This window comes from Dendrobates tinctorius, unplaced genomic scaffold, assembly GCF_039654945.1.
Source record: "Dendrobates tinctorius isolate UK_male_01 unplaced genomic scaffold, ASM3965494v1 ptg000021l, whole genome shotgun sequence".
Taxonomy (NCBI): Eukaryota; Metazoa; Chordata; class Amphibia; order Anura; family Dendrobatidae; genus Dendrobates; species Dendrobates tinctorius.
In genome coordinates, this window is record NW_027361689.1 from 15,499,465 (window position 1) to 15,519,551 (window position 20,087).

Genomic DNA, 20,087 nt, shown 5'->3' on the forward strand with positions numbered 1-20,087 from the left:
TGCAGCACCAAAAATTTACAATTTTCTTGGTGGTCTGGGGAAACTCGCATTATCACCTGGGTCCAAAACTGAGGTTTATTCTCCACCAAAGGAGTAGCATCAATACCCCTCAAAGGAATAGGTGTCCGCAGAGGTGTCATAGAAAAACCACAACGTTTAGCAAAGTCCAAATCCATCAGATTCAACGCTGCTCCTGAATCCACAAAAGCCTTAGTGGAAAATGTGGATAAGGAGCAGATCAGAGTAATTGCCAAATGGAACTTAGTTTGTACACTGCCCACAGCAAATGTGTGTGCAAAACGTTTCTCTCATTTAGGGCAGACAGAAATAGTATGAGAGGCATCTCCACAGAAAAAACACAGCTTATTACGCCTTCTAAACTCCTGACATTGCACCCTAGACAAAACCCCATCACATTGCATAGGTTCAGACGTTTGTTCAAAAGGTGGCAGCGCCTCCCGTGTAGTTTTACGTTCACGTAAAGGCCAATCAACTTGAATGGCTAATGACATAGAATCATCCAGACCAGAGGGAACAGGAAATCCCACCATAACATCTTTTAAGGTCTCTGATAAACCCTTCTGAAAGAGACCTGCCAATGCACTATCATTCCATGTAGTAAGGACCGCCCACTTTCGGAATTTTTGACAGTATAACTCTGCAGAATCCTGACCCTGGTTTAATGCCAACAGGGTTCTCTCAGCTTGATCAACAGCATTAGGTTCATCATACAACAACCCCAAGGCTTGAAAAAATGCTTCCACATTAGTCAGAATAGGATTTTCAGGTGTCAGAGAAAAAGCCCAATCCTGAGGATCGCCGCGCAGCAAGGAGATGACAATTTTAACCTGCTGCACAGAGCTCCCCGATGAGTTAGGCTTCAAGGCAAGAAATAATTTACAATTATTCTTAAAATTCAGAAATTTAGACCGATCCCCAGAAAACGCATCAGGAGTAGGGATCTTAGGTTCAGCAGCATGTGACTGAATGAGGTAGGTGGAAATTCCCTGCACTTCAGCAGCAAGTTGCTCCACACGATCAGACAATTGCTTAATCTCCATTAGGAAAAAATCCTACGGAGGAAAAAATACATTAAAAAAAAAAAATTCTGACTCTTTTTTTCTTCTTTTTTAACAACTTTTCCCTGCTTTTGAGTACCCTAGAATCTGCGGTATGGTGATTCTGTTATGAATGGGTCACTGAGGAGGAAAAAACAAAAAAGCTAAGTCACAGAAAACCAGAGAGGTTGGTAACTATGCAGATTGCAGATTCCTGATCCTAACCACACAACTAGCAGCAGCCGTGGAGTGTTCCTACGATAAACCTAGACGCTTCGTCACAGCCGGAGGACTAAATAAGCCTTAAGCAAGAAAAAGGGAAAACTAACTGCTCCAGAGCAGACCTCAAAGGAATAGACAGCCCCCACACATGTATTGACGGTGAAACAAGATGAAAACACAAACACATGCAGGAAAATAGGCTGAGCAAACGATGGGGCCCAAACTAACTAGAAAGGATAAGAAAGGAAAGACACTGTCCTAACCACACAACTAGCAGCAGCCGTGGAGCGTTCCTACGATAAACCTAGACGCTTCGTCACAGCCGGAGGACTAAATAAGCCTTAAGCAAGAAAAGGGGAAAACTAACTGCCCCAGAGCAGACCCCAAAGGAATAGACAGCCCCCACACATGTATTGACGGTGAAACAAGATGAAAACACAAACACAGGCAGGAAAATAGGCTGAGCAAACGATGGGGCCCAAACTAACTAGAAAGGATAGGAAAGGAAAGACACTGTCTGCAATCTGCCAAAACCCTACAAAAATAATGTCCAACACTTCTGATAACAAAATTAACCCTGAAGTAACTAGACTTCTCCCACCATATCAGCACTCTGAAATATTCTGAGACAGAGCAAAAAGAGGACAATCTAATAAGGGACAAAAAGCAAATTGGCAAATATAGATAAGTAAGAGTGGAAATTCAGCACAGCCCCAGCTGGGGCTGGCTGACCACGCAAAAAACTGAATAGACCAACAAAATCTAGTGTGAGCATTAGCAGAAAAACTTAGCTTGAGCTGACTGGAACAGAGCTGAGAACCAAGACCTGACAAGCCAGAAGGAATCACCAGCACCAGAATAGGGCGTCGGCTGTCTTAAATCCAGTCTGAGATTCCTGAGATCCAATCGTCATCCTCCTTATCATGTGGAAGATCTGTAGTGATTAAATCAGCCTCACTACCTCCTGTTACCACCAGAGGGAGCCTGGAAGGTGAACTCACAACTGGTAGACCAGAAAATGAACTCACAACAGTGCCGTTTCCTTTGCTTCCTCCCTCTGCTCTGACCACTAGGGAGTGTGCCGATTCCTTTGTCTCCTCCCTCTGCTCTAACTACTAGGGTGTGTGCCGTTTCCTGTGTCTCCTCCCTCTGCTCTACTAGGGAATGTGCCGTTTCCTTGGTCTCCTCCCTCTGCTCTGAACACTAGGGAGTGTGCCGTTTGCTTTGCCGCCTCCCTCTGCTCTAACTACTAGGGAATGTGCCGTTTCCTTTGTCGCCTCCCTCTGCTCTAACTACTAGGGAGTGTGCCGGTTCCTTTGTCTCCTCCCTCTGCTGTAACTACTAGGGAGTGTGCCGTTTCCTTTGTCTCCTCCCTCTGCTCTGACCACTAGGGAGTGTGCTGATTCCTTTGTCTCCTCCCTCTGCTCTAACTACTAGGGAGTGTGCCATTTCATTTGCCTCCTCCCTCTGCTCTGACCACTAGGGAGTGTGCCATTTCCTTTGTCGCCTCCCTCTGCTCTAACTACTAGGGAGTGTGCCGTTTCCTTTGTCGCCTCCCTCTGCTCTAACAACTAGGGAGTGTGCTGTTTCTTTTGTCTCCTCCCTCTGCTCTGAACACTAGGGAGTGTGCCGTTTGCTTTGCCTCCTCCCTCTGCTCTAACTACTAGGTAGTGTGCCATTTCATTTGCCTCCTCCCTCTGCTCTGACCACTAGGGAGTGTGCTGTTTCCTTTGCCTCCTCACTCTGCTCTTACTACTAGGGAGTGTGCCGTTTCCTTTGTCACCTCCCTCTGCTCTAACAACTAGGGAGTGTGCCATTTCCTTTGTCTCCTCCCTCTGCGGTAACTACTAGGGAGTGTGCTGCTTTCTTTATCTCCTCCCTCTGCTTTGACCACTAGGAAGTGTGCTGTTTTCTTTGCCTCCTCACCCTGCTCTAACTATTAGGGAGTGTGCCATTTCCTATGTCTCCTCCCTCTGCTGTAACTACTAGGGAGTGTGCCGCTTCCTTTATCTCCTCCCTCTGCTCTGACCACTAGGAAGTGTGCTGTTTTCTTTGCCTCCTCACCCTGCTCTGACCACTAGGGAGTGTGCCGTTTCCTTTGTCGCCTCCCTCTGCTCTAACTACTAGGGAGTGTGCCGTTTCCTTTATCTCCTCCCTCTGCTCTGACCACTAGGGAGTGAGCCGTTTCCTTTATCTCCTCCCTCTGCTCTGACACTAGGGAGTGTGCCGTTTGCTTTGCCTCCTCCCTCTGCTCTAACTACTAGGGAGTGTGCCATTTCCTATGTCTCCTCCCTCTGCTGTAACTACTAGGGAGTGTGCCGTTTCCTTTATCTCCTCCCTCTGCTCTGACTAATAGGAAGTGTGCTGTTTTCTTTGCCTCCTCACCCTGCTCTGACCACTAGGGAGTGTGTCGTTTCCTTTGTCGCCTCCCTCTGCTCTAACTACTAGGGAGTGTGCCGTTTCCTTTATCTCCTCCCTCTGCTCTGACCACTAGGGAGTGAGCCGTTTCCTTTATCTCCTCCCTCTGCTCTGACTAATAGGAAGTGTGCTGTTTTCTTTGCCTCCTCACCCTGCTCTGACCACTAGGGAGTGTGCCGTTTCCTTTGTCGCCTCCCTCTGCTCTAACTACTAGGGAGTGTGCCGTTTCCTTTATCTCCTCCCTCTGCTCTGACCACTAGGGAGTGAGCCGTTTCCTTTATCTCCTCCCTCTGCTCTGACACTAGGGAGTGTGCCGTTTGCTTTGCCTCCTCCCTCTGCTCTAACTACTAGGGAGTGTGCCATTTCCTATGTCTCCTCCCTCTGCTGTAACTACTAGGGAGTGTGCCGTTTCCTTTATCTCCTCCCTCTGCTCTGACTAATAGGAAGTGTGCTGTTTTCTTTGCCTCCTCACCCTGCTCTGACCACTAGGGAGTGTGCCGTTTCCTTTGTCGCCTCCCTCTGCTCTAACTACTAGGGAGTGTGCCGTTTCCTTTATCTCCTCCCTCTGCTCTGACCACTAGGGAGTGAGCCGTTTCCTTTATCTCCTCCCTCTGCTCTGACACTAGGGAGTGTGCCGTTTGCTTTGCCTCCTCCCTCTGCTCTAACTACTAGGGAGTGTGCCATTTCCTATGTCTCCTCCCTCTGCTGTAACTACTAGGGAGTGTGCCGTTTCCTTTATCTCCTCCCTCTGCTCTGACTAATAGGAAGTGTGCTGTTTTCTTTGCCTCCTCACCCTGCTCTGACCACTAGGGAGTGTGCCGTTTCCTTTATCTCCTCCCTCTGCTCTGACCACTAGGGAGTGTGCCGTTTCCTTTGTCACCTCCCTCTGCGCTAACTACTAGTGAGTGTGCTGTTTTCTTTGCCTCCTCACCCTACTCTGACCACTAGAATGTAGTGATGGGCAAACCCGAATGGTAAAGTTTGGGGTCTATACCAAACACCTAGTGTCCGTGCATGGCCCTGAACACGGACTTCTCCAGGAAGTCCATGTTACTGTTCGTGTTTGGAAGCCGTATAAATGAAACCCCCCAAAATGATGGCGGTATTGTAGTTTTTTTTTTTTCACAATTTCATCACACTTCAAATTTTTTTTCTCCCATTTTCAGTATGTTATATGGTAAAGGAATGGAGGCATTAAACTACAACCTGTCCTGCAAAAGACAAGCCTTTGTACAGCTATTTAGATAGAAGAATACAATAAGCTTATGGGTATTGTAAGGAGGGGAGAATCCAAAATGAAAAATCACACAAGCAAAAATTGGCTGTGGTGGGAAGAGGTTAATTGCATTACTGCATCTCGAACTAAAGGGAATCATTGCAAGAAGCCTTAAAAGGGTTCTCTAGGTTTGGGATGAAAGTCTGCATTCACTCTAGGCCGAGCATGTCTAGTTGGAATGTGGCTGGAATTTTGGAAATCACATAGTTGCAGTCACATCACCACCCTCTCTCAACGTCACTGGTGATTCATGACGGCGTGAGATTCTCCATCCTAATCCTGGACAACCCCTTTAAAGAATCTCTTACCATTTTATGTGCGTTACTCTTATGCAGACTTATGTGACTTCATGCCAAAAAAGCCTATAAACCAGGGGTCTCAAACTTGGTAGGGTAAATGGGCCACAAATGCAAAAAAAATGTGAAATTGATGGGCCGCATTCCTTGCAGGACTAGAAGGTGTTTACTCTATATACGGTGCAGACACCAGGCAACGCTAACTGCATCTTTGTCAATGTGGTAATATTTTTCTTGGTAATTTTTTATAAAATCACAATGACCAGATAAATTGAATGAGGCGTTAAATAGAGCGAGTGCCTTCTGCGGCTCAAATGGAAGACCTTTATTAAAAAAGTGTAAGGGAAAAGTGGAGCAGTTGCTCATAACATCGATTCAGACTCCACCTTTTTTTTCAGAGGTGTTTTGTGGAGGTAAAATAGTGACCACATACAGAACGTGGCCTTAGAGCTCCATGATTTCACTGCACCAATCTTGATAAATCTAAACCAAATGTTAGGAAAATAAAATCAAATTGTAGATTGAAACTTTTCCATGAAATCACACTGTATGATTACTACAAAATTAATTTGCATTTTATTGCATGGAATAAGTATTTGATACAACAGATAAACAGAACTTAATATTTGGTACAGAAACCTTTGTTTGCAATTACAGAGGTCAGACGTTTCCTGTAGTTCTTGACCAAGTTTGCACACACTGCAGCTGGGATTTTGGCCCCCCTCCTCCATACAGATCTTCTCCAGATCTTTCAGGTTTCGGGGCTTTTGCTGGGCAACATTGAGTTTCAGTTCCCTCCAAAGATTTTCTATTGGGCTCAGGTCTGGAGACTGGCTAGGCCACTCCAGGACCTTAAAATGATTCTTTAAGAGCCACTCCTTAGTTGCCCTGTGTGTGTTTCGGGTCATTGTCATGCTGGAAGGCCCAGCTACGACCCATCTTCAGTGCTCAAATTGAGGGAAGGAGGTTGTTGGTCAAAATCATAGAATCGTAGAGTTGGAAGGGAGTTGTCTGTCCAGCCTCTGTTTGAAGACTTCTATTGAAGGAGAACTCACCACTTCTCATGGCAGCCTGTTCCACTCATTGATCACTCTAACTGTCAAAAAGTTTTTTCTAATGTCTAATCTGTGTCTCCTCCCATTCAGTTTCATCCCATTGCTTCTAGTCTTTCCTTGTGCAAATGAGAATAAAGATGATCCTTCTACAATGTGACAGCCCTTGAGATATTTTTAGACAGCTATTAAGTCTCCTCTCAGTCTTCTCTTTTGCATGCTAAACATTTCCAAATACTGCAACCTTTCCTCATAAATTTCCTCATAAATTCTTGCTGGTTGGTTGATGATCAAATACTTCATGCAATAAAATGCAATTTAATTATGTAAAAATCATACAATGTGATTTTGTGGATTTTTTTAGATTCTTTTATGGTTGAAGTGTACCTACGATAAAAATTACAGGCCTCTACATTCTTTGTAGGTGGGAAAACCTGCAAAATCATCAGTGTATCAAATATTTATTTTTCCACTGTATGAGGATATCCAACATGCCTGATCCTTCTTTCTCTTGATATCTAACAGCAGACTTTCGTTCACATTAGATTGTTAATATTTGAGGATTTCTATGACTTTTATCCAATGTTTATAGATAGATGAACGTCTGATTTTTTTTTAATACATCCATCTTTATTTTTTGGTGGAAAACTGTTTTATTAGACTCCATTGTTCATGGTCTCCTTCATTTGTCTTATCATTTCTTGGTCCGCATTGATGAATCTTGACAAAGTCACAACAGTCCAGAAAAGGAATGCATCGTACAATAGTCTGAATAGCAAATTACATAAATGATTGTCTAGAACGAGACATGTTTAACAAGTTTAATACATATGGAAGGCGAGTACTCACACAATGAGGTCATTTATTAATTGTCAACATCCATCCTGTGGAGAAGGGCTTGTCGAGCGTGAAAAAAATAAAAAAAACACACTGGCACATTCGTAAAAGTCCAATCTAGCAAAATATAAAGGAAATTAATCTGATCGGTAAATGGCATAAGGAGACAAAAAAATCAAAGTGCCAGAATTACGTTTTTTTGGCAGCTGCACCATTGCAATAACATGCAATAACGGGCGATCAAAACAATGTGTTTACCCCAAAATGGTATCAGTAAAAATACAGCTCATGGCGCAAAAAATAAGCCCTCATCCTGCCCTAGATCCTGCAAACTGAAAATGTTATGGGTCTTGAAAAATGGGGACACAAGCAGAAATGTTTTATAAAAATTTCTGATTTTTTTTCAGCAATTTAATTAAAAAAAAAATATATATGGTGTATATATATGATATATATATACCGTATATATATATATATACAGTATATATATATTTATTTATATATATATATAATATATATACGGTATACATATATAACAAACTCTATATGTAACAAACTCTCCTTCACTCATGACTTCTTCCTTTCTAATTCTCTTAACTTTCTGGCTCTTACTGAAACCTGGATCCAGCAGTCAGACACTACCGCTGTTGCTGCTCTTTCATATGGTGGACTATACTTTTCTCATACTCCAAGATCAGACAGTAGAGCTGGTGGAGGCATTGGTCTGCTCCTATCACCAAAATGTACCTATAAGGTAATCCCTCAAGTACCCTCACTTGTCTTCCCTTCTTTTGAGGTCCATGCCGTCAGACTCTACACCCACTTCTCCATGCGAGTGGTGGTGGTATATCGTCCTCCCGGCCCCTCCCATCAGTTCCTGGATCATTTTGCCACTTGGCTTCCACATTTTCTCTCCTGTGACATCCCTACCCTCATCATGGGAGATTTCAACATCCCCATTGCTCTTCCCCTCTCCCCATCTGCTACTCACCTTTTATCTCTAACCTCCTCGTTTGGCCTTTCGCAGCTTACTCATTCTCCAACGCATGAAGATGGAAACTCCCTCGTCTTGGTCTTCTCTCGGCTTTGTGCAGTGGATGATTTTGCAAACTCCCCTCTCCCGCTCTCTGACCACAATCTTCTTTCATTCTCTATCAAAAACTGCCAGGCTGCTCAGGTCACTCCCACTGTCCATACTTATAGAAACATACAGGCCATTAACACCCAGAAACTTATGAAGAACTTGCAGTCTTCATTGGCCCCTATCTCCTCCCTCTCATGTCCTGATTCTGCATTGAAGCATTACAATGAAACACTTCAAAGTGCCCTGGATGAATTTGCACCTCCTATACATAGAACACCACAACACAGATGGCGACAACCCTGGCACACCCTGCAAACACGTTTCCTGCAGCGGTGCTCCAGGTGCGCCGAACGTCTGTGGAGAAAATCCAATCTACATGAACATTTCACCCATTATGAGTTAATGCTTAGAACATACAACACTGCCCTTCACTAACAGCTAAATCAAATGGTCATTACTCCATGCTAATTCTCTTAGATCTCTCTGCAGCAATACACACTGTGGATCATCAGCTGCTCCTCACTATGCTCCGTTCCATTGGCCTCAAGGACACAGTTCTCTCCTGGTTCTCCTCCTAGCTCTCTGACCGCTCCTTTACTGTATCTTTTGTTGGTTCCTCCTCTCATCTTCCCCTTACTGTTGGGGTTCCTCAAGGATCAGTCCTAGGCCCCCTCCTCTTCTCTTTGTATACTGCCCCTATTGGTCAAACAATCAGTAGATTTGGTTTCCAGTACCATCTCTATGCTGATGACACCCAATTATACGTTTCTTCTCCTGATATCACGCCAGCCATTCTAGTAAACACCAGCGATTGTCTAAACGCTGTGTCTAACATCATGTCCTCACTATATCTGAGACTGAACCTGTCAAAGACTGAACTCCTTGTGTTTCCTCCCGCTACTAATGTACTTATACCCGACATTGCCATTTCCGTGTGTGGATCTACTATTACTTCCCAGCAACATGCCCGCTGTCTTGGGGTCATACTTGACTCCGAGCTTTCCTTTGACCCCCACATACGATCACTGGCTCACTCTTGTCATCTGCACCTCAAAAACATTTCTAGAATTCGACCTTTTCCTACTTTTGACTCCGCAAAAACTCTTTCTGTTTCTCTTATTCATTCTCATCTCGACTATTGTAACTCTCTTCTAATTGGTCTCCCTCTTGCCAAACTTTCCCCTCTCCAATCTGTCTTGAATGCTGCAGCCAGGATCATATTCCTCGCCAATCGTTATACCGATGCCTCTACCTTGTGCCAGTCATTACACTGGCTACCCATCCACTCCAGAATCCAGTACAAACTTATTACCCTCACCCACAAAGCCCTCCACGGCTCAGCACCACCCTACATCTCCTCCCTTGTTTCAGTCTACCACCCTACCCGCGCCCTCTGTTCTGCTGATGACCTGAGGTTAGCATCCTCAATAATCAGAACCTCCCACTCCCGTTTCCAAGACTATACACGTGCTGCGCCAATTCTTTGGAATGCACTTTCCAGGTCAAAACGATTAGTCCCCAATTCCCACAATTTTAAGCGTGCCCTGAAAACGCATTTATTCAGACTGGCCTTTCGCCTCAACACATTAACCTAATCTATCCCTGTGTGGCACAGCCAAAAGTTTTACCATAGCCAGGTTCCCCGCATCATGTTCCCACATGCTTTATGCATCCATTAGCCCTCTGTGTACGTACAGTTACACACTTATTATGACTGGTCCAAACAATCAGGGCAACTGTAATCACCCACCTTTCGTGTCTACCTCTTTCCTCATAGATTGTAAGCTTGCGAGCAGGGCCCTCATTCCTCTTGGTATCTGTTATGATCTATGTGATTATTGTTATGCTGTAATGTCTATTGTCTGTACAAATCCCCTCTGATACACATTTGGTATCTGCATAGTTGTTCTGACCTGGAGAATCATATTGCCAGGTTAGTTTTTTTCCCATAAAGTGAACATGGTAAATAAAAAAAAAACTAAAAAAAATTGTGAAATTGAACTTTTTTATTTTTTTTTTTCAATTTCAACACACTTGGAATTGTTTGTCCAGTCTCCAGTGGATCACGTGATAAAATTAACAATGTCATTCAAAAGTACAACTTTCCCTGCAAAAAACAAACCCTCATACGGCTATGGGGGAGGAAACATAGTTACATAGTTATGGCTCTTGGAAGAAGTGGAGGAAAAAAACAAAAATGGAAAATTGCCCAGAGTGAAGGGATTAAAAAATAAATAAATAACCATTTAGTTACTTTTTAACTCCTCCACAAACACACGTTTGGCTGCATTGCTTACATTTTTCCTTATATTTTTCATTCCACATTTACATTAGATTATCGTCATACTTGATCAACAGTACATGGGCAACTAAAAGAGGTTGTCCACCTTTGGGGAGATTTTTTTATTTAAGTGCATGTAAAATCATGTTTTAATTGGGTTTCATTGAATATTTTGCACCATTTGCTTTCTATAGCCTTTATGTTGCACTGTTTATTATTGGCTGCAGAATGAGTTAGCTAAGAATCCATCAGTGAGCTCGTTCTGACTAGAGAGTTTGTATTTTTTTTGTCTTTTTCCGAGCTCCTCTCAGCCGATTTATCTTCAGCTCTCCGTTAGTGTGGTTTGTGATCATAATTCAGCTTTCCCACAAAGTCTTTGTTAACATTTTACTGCCAACAATAGACAATGCAACATAGAGGCTATAAGAAGCAATCGGTGGTACATTTTTAATGAAACACAATTGCAAAACTTATATTTAGTCCAAAATATATGCACTTCAATAAAAAAATAAGAAAAAAATTGCCCCCGAACTCTCCAAATGACCACTTGTTTATGAGGCCAGATTTCCTTTAAGAGGCTTTTCAGTTCTATCATACACTATGCTGGCCTCTTCCTTGAGAGGATCACTCCGCAAAAACACCATCTTTCATTTCTATTTGGGCGGCTGTTTCTAACAGATTTAACCATCCAGAGTAAAAATTAATAATTTTACTTCAGGCAACTTCTGGTGTTTTTGGGTGGTTTCGGTGTCGTTTGGGCTAATATCACTGACTACTCAACCTGGGATTAGTGCTAAATTGGAAGTATTTTTGTACACGTCTGGAATCTGATCTGTTTGAGAATGCAGATCATTGGCCTGCCAGAAGCGGAAGAAGTATTTTCAGTCTATTGCACTACTTCCTCCTGTCCTGCGGGGGCAGCATATAAATATCACGGTCTCTTGCTATTTTCACTCTCACATTTTTCCACAGCACACAGGTGGGACAGGATGGAGTTGTGTGTATTCTTGTTCAATGCTGTCCATCAGGGCTTCCTCTGTGTCATCATATGCTATAGGGGTCGGTGCTTCCGTATGAGCCAGACAAGAGTGTGACTGCCTGAGAATAAACAGGAAAATGCAGAATTTAAGTCACAGTTAAAAAGCACATGGACATGCAGCTTTCCACATTCTCATTGTAAACGTCCTTCATAAAAAGTTTTTTTTTGTTTAAGAATTAAGTATTTATTATAACTTTTTTTGGTGGTGTTTTTCCTGAGCATAACAAATGCTTATGGGAAAACAGCCAGAAAAATGCTGCACCCAAAACATCTGTGTTTAAATAATAATGCCACTGACCTGGAGTGGTCCTTTTATATAGACTTTAAAGAGGGAGGTCATCATCAGTGCTTGACAGCCTTTGTTGTATGATACAAAGATGTCAGTCCTGATTAGAACCACCCACTGGACTCCTGAGCCCAGAATTAGCAGGAATATTAGTAAATAAAATATAAGATGTACGGAGTCTTTTTTCACCAACCTACTGTTGTGCTCAAAAGTTTACACACCCTGGCAGAATTTTTGCTTTCTTGGCCTTTTTTCAGAGAAAATTAACGATAATACCAAAACCTTTTCTCCACTCATGGTTAGTGGTTGGGTGAAGCCATTTATTGTCAAACTACTGTGTCTTTACTTTTTAAGTCATAATGACAACCCAAAACACCCACATGACTCTGATCAAAAGTTCACATACCCCATTTCTTAATACCGTGTATTGCCCCCTCTAACATCAATGACAGCTTGAAGTCTTTTGTGGTACTTGTGGATGAGGTTCTTTATTTTCTCAGATGGTAAAGCTGCCCATTCTTCTTGGCAAAAAGCCTCCAGTTCCTGTAAATTCCTGTAGTACAGTAGTTTTAAAATAAATGGCTTCACCCAACCACTAACCATGAGTGGAGAAAACGTTTTGGTGTTATCATTCATATTTTCTGAAAAAGGCCAAGAAAGCAAAAATTCTTCCGGGGTATGTAAACTTTTGAGCACAATTGTATATATCGTCTCAGCTCTGCAGCATGCTGCTGACAGATTGTACAGCATTTTCAACGCTGGCAGGTTCTCTAAACATATAGTTTTGAACAATTAAAATGGTCTTGAGATACCAAATGAATTGCTCTATGGCAAAGTCCATGGATCTCTTGAACTTCACATTCTACAGCTTTAATTAATATCCGCTTTATCGGGAAAAGTTGGACCATTCTTTTGTCTACCTTTCCTGCAGTTCTGCCACTTACAGAGGCTTGTGAAAGTATTCGCCCCCTTGGCTTTTTTACCTATTTTGTTACATTACAACCTGTGCTTAAATATTTTTGTAATTCGATTTGTGTGTGAGGCATCAGCAGCACTAAATAGTCAAAGTTGGTGAAGTGAAGTGAGAAAAATATAGGCATAAATTAAATTTGTGGGATTAAATAACTAGAAATTGTCATGTGCATCTGTATTCACCCCTTTTGCGATTAAGCCCTTAAAAATGTCTGGTGCAAGCAATTCCCTTCATAAGTCACATGCTTAGTGACAGCACGTCCACCTGTGTGTGATCTAAGTGTCACACATCTGTCAGTATATACACTACAAAAGTTTGGAGTCATCCAGACAATTTTATGTTTTCCATGAAAACTCATACTTTTATTAATCTAATGAGTTGCCAAATGAATTTAAAATCTCGGCCAGACATTGACAAGGATCGAAGAAAAGATTTTTATTTGAAATAATAATTTTCTCCTTCAAACTTTGCTTTCGTCAGAGAATGCTCCCTTTGCAGCAATTCCAGCATTGCAGACCTATGGCATTCTAGCAGTTAATTTGCTGAGGTAATCTGGAGAAATTTCACCCCATGCTTCCAGAAGCCCCTCCCACAAGTTGGTTTGGCTTGATGGGCACTTTTTGCGTACCATACAGTCAAGCTGCTCCCACAACAGCTCAATGGGGTTGAGATCTGGTAACTGAGCTGGCCACTCCATTACAGATAAAATAGCAGCTGTCTGCTTCTTCCCTAAATAGTTCTTGCATAATTTGGAGGTGTGCTTTGGGTCATTGTCCTGTTGTAGGATGAAATTGGTTCTAATAAAGCGCTGTCCACAGGGTATGGCATGGCGTTGCAAAATGGAGCGATAGCCTTTCTTATTCAAAATCCCTTTTACCTTGTACAAATCTCCCACTTTACCAGCATCAAAGCAACCCCAGACCATCACATTACCTCCACCATGCTTGACAGATGGCGTCAGGCACTCTTCCAGCATCTTTTCAGTTGTTCTGCGTCTCACAAATGTTCTTCTGTGTGATCCGAACACCTCAAACTTGGATTAGTTTGTCCATAACACTTTTTTCCAATCTTCCTCTGTCCAATGTCTGTGTTCTTTTGCCCATATTAATCTTTTCCTTTTATTAGCCAGTCTCAGATATGACTTTTTCTTTGCCACTATGCCCTGAAGGCCAGCATCACGGCGTCGCCTCTTCACTGTAGACGTTGACACTGGCGTTTTGCTTGTACTATTTAATGAAGCTGCCAGTTGAGGACCTGTGAGGCGTAGATTTCTCAAATTACAGACTCTAATGTACTTGTCTTGTTGCTCAGTTGTGCAGCGGGGCCTCCCACTTCTCTTTCTACTCTGGTTAGAGCCTGTTTGTGCTCTCCTCTGAACGGAGTAGTACATACTGTTGTAGGAAATCTTCAGTTTCTTGGCAATTTCTCGCATGGAATAGCCTTCATTTCTAAGAACAAGAATAGACTGTCGAGTTTCACATGAAAGTTTTTTTCTGGTCATTTTGAGAGTTTAATGGAACCAACAAATGTAATGAATTTAAGAAAGGAATGGATGCTTTTCTTGTGAGTAACAGTATAGAAGGTTACGAATAACAGAATATTATAGGTAGATGGTTGACCCAGCTTAGGGGAAGGAATTTTTTCCCTTTGGAGAAAATTGGCTTCTACTCTGTGGGTTTTTTTGCCTTCCCCAGGATCAACAATGCAGAACAGTTGCACTAAAAATAGGCTGAACTAGATGGACATAAGGTCTTCCTTCAGCCTTCAAAACTATGTTACTATGTTAATGCTCCAGATTCTCAACTAGCTCAAAGGTAGGTCAGGTTTATAGCTTCTCTAATCAGCCAAACTGTTTTCAGCTGTGTTAACATACTTGCACAAGGGTTTTCAAGGGTATTCTAACCATCCATTAGCCTTCTTACACAGTTAGCAAACACAAAGTACCATAAGAACACCGGAGTGATGGTTGTTGGAAATGGGCCTCTATACACCTATGATGATAATGCTGCAACCCCCCAACCTACTGTCTCCTTCCCCACCATCCTGTAGAATGTAAACCCGAAAGGACAGGGTCCTCTCCCCTCTGTATCAGTCTGTGATTGTTACTTTGTTTACTGTAAATGATATCTGTAATTTGTATGTAATCCCTTCTCATGCACAGCATCATGGAATCAATGGTGCTATATAAATAAATAATAATAATAATGCATTACAAACCAGACGTTTGCAGCTAGAATAGTCATTTATCACATTAACAATGTATAGAGTGTATTTCTAAATCATTTAATGTTAGCTTCATTGGAAAAAAAACTGTGCTTTTCTTTAAAAAATAAGGAAATTTCTAAGTGACCCTAAACTTTTGAATGGTAGTGTACACTTTACCTTTCCTGAAAGGCCACAGAGGCTGCAACGCCAATAAGAAAGAGGCTCCACTAACCAAACAACACCATGAAGGAGATCTCCAAACACGTCAGGGACAAAGTTGTTGAGAAATACAAGTCAGGGTTGGGTTATAAAAAATATCCCAATCTCTGATGATCCCCAGGGGCACTATCAAATCCAATATCATCAAATGGAAACACATGTTGCCACAACAAACCTGCCAAGAGAGGGACGCCCACCAAAACTCTCAGCATGGACAAGGAATGCATTAATCAGAGAGGCAGCACAGAGACCAAAGGTAACCCTGAAGGAGCTGCAGAGTACCCAAGCAGAGAGTGGAGTATCTGTGCATACGACCACAATACGCCATACACTGAATAGACTTGACCTTTATGGAAGAGTGGGCAGAAAAAGCTGTTACTTAAACACAAACATTTTAAAGCTTGTTTTGAGTTTGCCAAAAGTCATGTGGGAGACTTCCCAAATGTATGGAGGAAGGCGCTGTGGTCAGATGAGACCAAAATTGAACTTTGTGGCCACCAAGGTAAATGCTATGTCTGGCACCAAACCAACACAGCTCATCACCCCAAGAACACCATCCCCACAGTGAAACATGGTGGTGGCAGCATCATTCTGTAAAGAGATTTTTTTTGTCACCAGGGAAATCGAAAATAGTCCAAGTCAAGGGAAAATGGGTGGTGTGGAATACAATGATATTCTTGAGCATATCCTGTTTCAGTTTGTCAGTGATTTGAGACTGGTAAGGAAGTACTGACTTTAGGGGGATGAATAATTATGCACAATGAAGTTTTCAGTTTTTTTGTCCTATTTGTTGGTTGCTTCACTATAAAAAGAAAACCAAATGTTCACAGTTGTAGGAATGTTCTTTACATTAACTGATGCAAACCCTCAAAAAAAGTTCTGAGGTCTCAAAACACAAAAAGAATACGTTCACAAGCCACTGTATATAGAAAAAAGACCTTACAAGAATCACTGAGAATTTTTTTCATACGTACATGGGTAAGTTGTTGTTTTCAAGTTTAAAGACCATGCTGGTTCCTGGGGCCTAAAACGGAGAAAGCATTGTTAATATGTTGAATCAGGTTGACTTTGGTAACCATTTGTGGTTGACATATCATCCAGAAAACACAATTCAATGGGCGCTGATATGATCCAGTCTGTCAATAGCTTGGAGGATTCCCTACTCTATAAAACATAACCTTTAATCAGTCATTAAAATCCTGAGACAACACATTTAAGCACAATAAACAAAATAGTGCTTATGCAGATCAGTGCTCATAAAAAAAATGGTTCTGTCTCACCACTTGTTACGGACATAGACATCCTGGTCTGTTTCCAAATATATCTTGCCGAGTTCTGGGTCCAACACGAGGGAAAAAGGAGAGGATAAGGGAGAGGGATATAAGTGTGCAATAAATCCCTATCTCCCTGTCGTGCCCCGGTGTTGCTCCTGTCCTCACAAGGACAGGCCCCAAGTGGACCCTATATTGACACCCCCCAAAAGATGAAAAGGGGGGTTGGTTCCTCCCTACGCGTTTCCTCTCCAAACTTTTCTTTTGGCAGCAACATGGACAGTCATTCTGTCATTGAGGCAACTAGCCACTGCAGGGCCTGCTTTCATTTACGGACCACAGAAAACAATTTCTCTTTACCCCCTGCAATTATATTTCAAACTCCCCTATTAAATCCCCGCTATTGGGGAGGAAATGCGTAGGGAGGAACTAACCCCCCTTTTCATCTTTTGGGGTGTCAATATAGGGTCCACTTGGGGCCTGTCCTTGTGAGGACAGGAGCAACACCGGGGCACGACAGGGAGATAGGGATTTATTGCACACTTATATCCCTCTCCCTTATCCTCTCCTTTTTCCCTCGTGTTGGACCCAGAACCCGGCAAGATATATTTGTAAACAGACCGGGATGTCTATGTCCGTAACAAGTGGTGAGACCGAACCATTTTTTTAATGAGCACTGATCTGCACGAGCACTATTTTGTTTATTGTGTTTAAATGTGTTGTTTCAGGTTTTTAATGACTGATTAAAGGTTATGTTTTATAGAGTAGGGAATCCTCCAAGCTGTTGATATACTAACCCCTGAGGGTTTTTTGTATGATGGTAATAAATTTGCACCATAGCTGATTTTATGATCCAGTCTGCCCTGACAAACATGCTGCTTTTCTTGAGCTTCCATTTTATATTTAAAGGAGTTGTCTGGTGAAAACAAGCTAACACCTATCCAAAACAGCATAACTTATAGATTGATAGGAGTCCGACTGCTGGGACCTGCACCGATTGGCAGGGCAAATAATTTTTTATCTCCTACGGGGCACTTTTATCCCCATTAGAATGGAGCAGAGGAGCACATGCCCAACCAATGCTCCATTTATTCATCATGGGGCTGCAATGACAAGTCAAGCCTATGGCCTTAGGGAATTAATGCGCTAGTTGTCAGACATACGTATCGTCACATCATTCAAATGGAGATAAGAGTGCACCATCAGGGATAAATATTTCCCAATATTAGGAAGTAGAATGCTTTTTTCACAGTGAAATCTTGTAGAGGAGTTATAAGTTGTTCATTGTTATAAGTGTTGATAATGATATTTCTCAATTTTGTTGTTAATTAGAAACACACGTGGATCATTCAATGAATCTCACTCATTTGGTGCGGTCACCCCGATGCGCGCTTCTGCCAAAAGCCTTTGTGTGTGAGGGGGAAGTTACAGAATAAAAGAGGAGACTCCAGCCAATCATATCGCACACGTCACCATGGTAACCGGAACGCTCGGCGGCATCACATGCCGAGTGACGTCAGGACCACACAAATCATGTGATCCGACGTCAGTCGGTACGAGAGAAGCCGAAGGCTGGCGTACATGCAGGGACCATGGTTCCATGTGTGCTGGTGTATCCGCTGCAGGTAAAGGATTCAATTGTACCTGCAGCATAAATTGCACAAATGTGGAAAGATAGTGAATTATACGATGAAGCCTTTTGTGTCCTGGATTACACAGCAATATTGCAAGTGAACGAATAAAAAAGTCACGTATATGTGTAACACTATGCAAATACATCATCCATAAAGATATAATAATTACATCATATGCATAAAATATACATGGCAATCGGTATGGACAGAGGGTCACATGTCAAGCAATAAAATTATAGTTCTCCCATGGATGTCCTCAAGAGTATCCATAGACACCCACTTTTGGATCATAGAGATTATTTTGAATATATGATAAATTATACATATCTGAAATCTAGTGCATCTGCAAAATTACGATCCGCCACAAATTATACACTATATATAAAAGAGAGGTGTGTGTAAACACGAATCAAAAGGCGCATCCGAGAGACGAATCATAACCAAGCACTTGTTACATCGGTAATGGCCTACAAATCTTATACATGATCGCAAAGTTTCACAGGTGCATATAATTACTGCATAATCCCAGAATACTTAATCAATGGTATAATCCCAAATTAATACAGAAAAAATAATAACAACCATAAGCACACACAATGATGCTACGCAGTACAGGACACAATTGAATATTTGGAGCTTCCCAACACCATTATCAACATATGATGTGTAGTGGTTCATGACATCGATTCACATAGAGAGAGGCAGAGGCTACTATAAAGACAAAACAATAATTAAAACCAAATTAAAAAAACGAGCAAACGTGCATGTACCACAGTGAGATTTTAAAGAAATGGAACAAAGATAAAGTTTTCATTTAAACCCTTAGGGCAGGGATGGGGAATCTTTTTTCTGCCAAGTGCCATTTGGATATTTATACCATCCTTCGGGGGCCGTACAAACTCCGCCCACAAAGTACATCCTGACTCTGGCACTGGTTTCATGGCGTAATCTTTCATTGCATGCCCTTCAATGTTCAGTAGTGAACACTGCGTGTGTGTGCTAACAGAGCAAGAAGAAATTAATGAGATTGTGGCAATCAAAATACAGCTCCCTGCCCAAGAATGTGGTCCCTGAGAATCTGCTCAGGGGCCTGGTAAAAGGTCATCGAGGGCCGTAAATGGCCCTGGGGCCTGAGGTTCCCCACCCCTGCCTTAGGGTGTAGTGTGTCCAGGGTCAAAATCCAACTGGTTTCCAGTTGTGCCAATCTCTGGCTAATTTTACCTCAGTGAATACCAATATTGATTTGATCTATCCCTCCAGCTCTCAAAAGTGAGATGTGACAACTATTGAAGTGACGTGAAATGGTCCTGAGTGGATCTAGATGGAAGATAGATAGATGAATTTCTTGATTAATATTCTTTTCTCATGTCACTTTGGATACACAAATGGCTGAAGAAATAGCTACCAGAAAGAGACTTTTAGGTTGGCTTCTAGTATATTCAAACAGAAGGCCCATTAAAGATTCAAGGGCTAGGGATAAGTGGCACATTTGTGCTTGGTACCTGACAGCAGGGTACACATTTTTTATAGCTGTAAAAAAAATCTTCTTATCAAAGGCTGGATGGAAAAAATACAAGGAGGGCATTTATTGCTGAAAAATGAACCTTCAAAGTGTTTGGTTGTAGCCCCGTTTGAATTTCATCCTGAAAAAATTCTAAAAACTTTAAAACAGAATGACCAGCAACTTCTTTATCAGAACCCCAGTTCTTGAAGATTCCCTAAATCCTGTGTTAAGCTTTATTAATGGATGATTTAAAAGAATGCTATTGATGATAGATTTCAAGAGACCATTGCTACCCTTTATTAATCGTTGCTTTTAAATTTCCAGGCAGTCAGATGATAAAGCTCTAGATGAGGATGAGCAAGTCCTCCTTGAAGACGAACACCTGCTCTGTGATGAAGCTTTCACAGTATTTCAATCTACAGGATCTCTGCG

At 42.1% G+C, this 20,087-nt stretch overlaps 1 protein-coding gene across 1 annotated transcript in view; it reads right to left on the minus strand.

Moving 5' to 3' along the window:
• LOC141083791 (uncharacterized) overlaps window positions 1-20,087 on the minus strand; it is a 72,713-nt gene that overhangs the window by 17,884 nt on the left and 34,742 nt on the right. Inside the window, exons 2-3 of the mRNA XM_073568214.1 lie at window positions 16,221-16,270; window positions 11,485-11,622 (exon numbers count right to left, since the gene is read on the minus strand). Of these exons, the coding sequence (XP_073424315.1) occupies window positions 11,485-11,622; window positions 16,221-16,270 (188 nt within the window). The remainder of the gene's footprint in view (window positions 1-11,484; window positions 11,623-16,220; window positions 16,271-20,087) is intronic.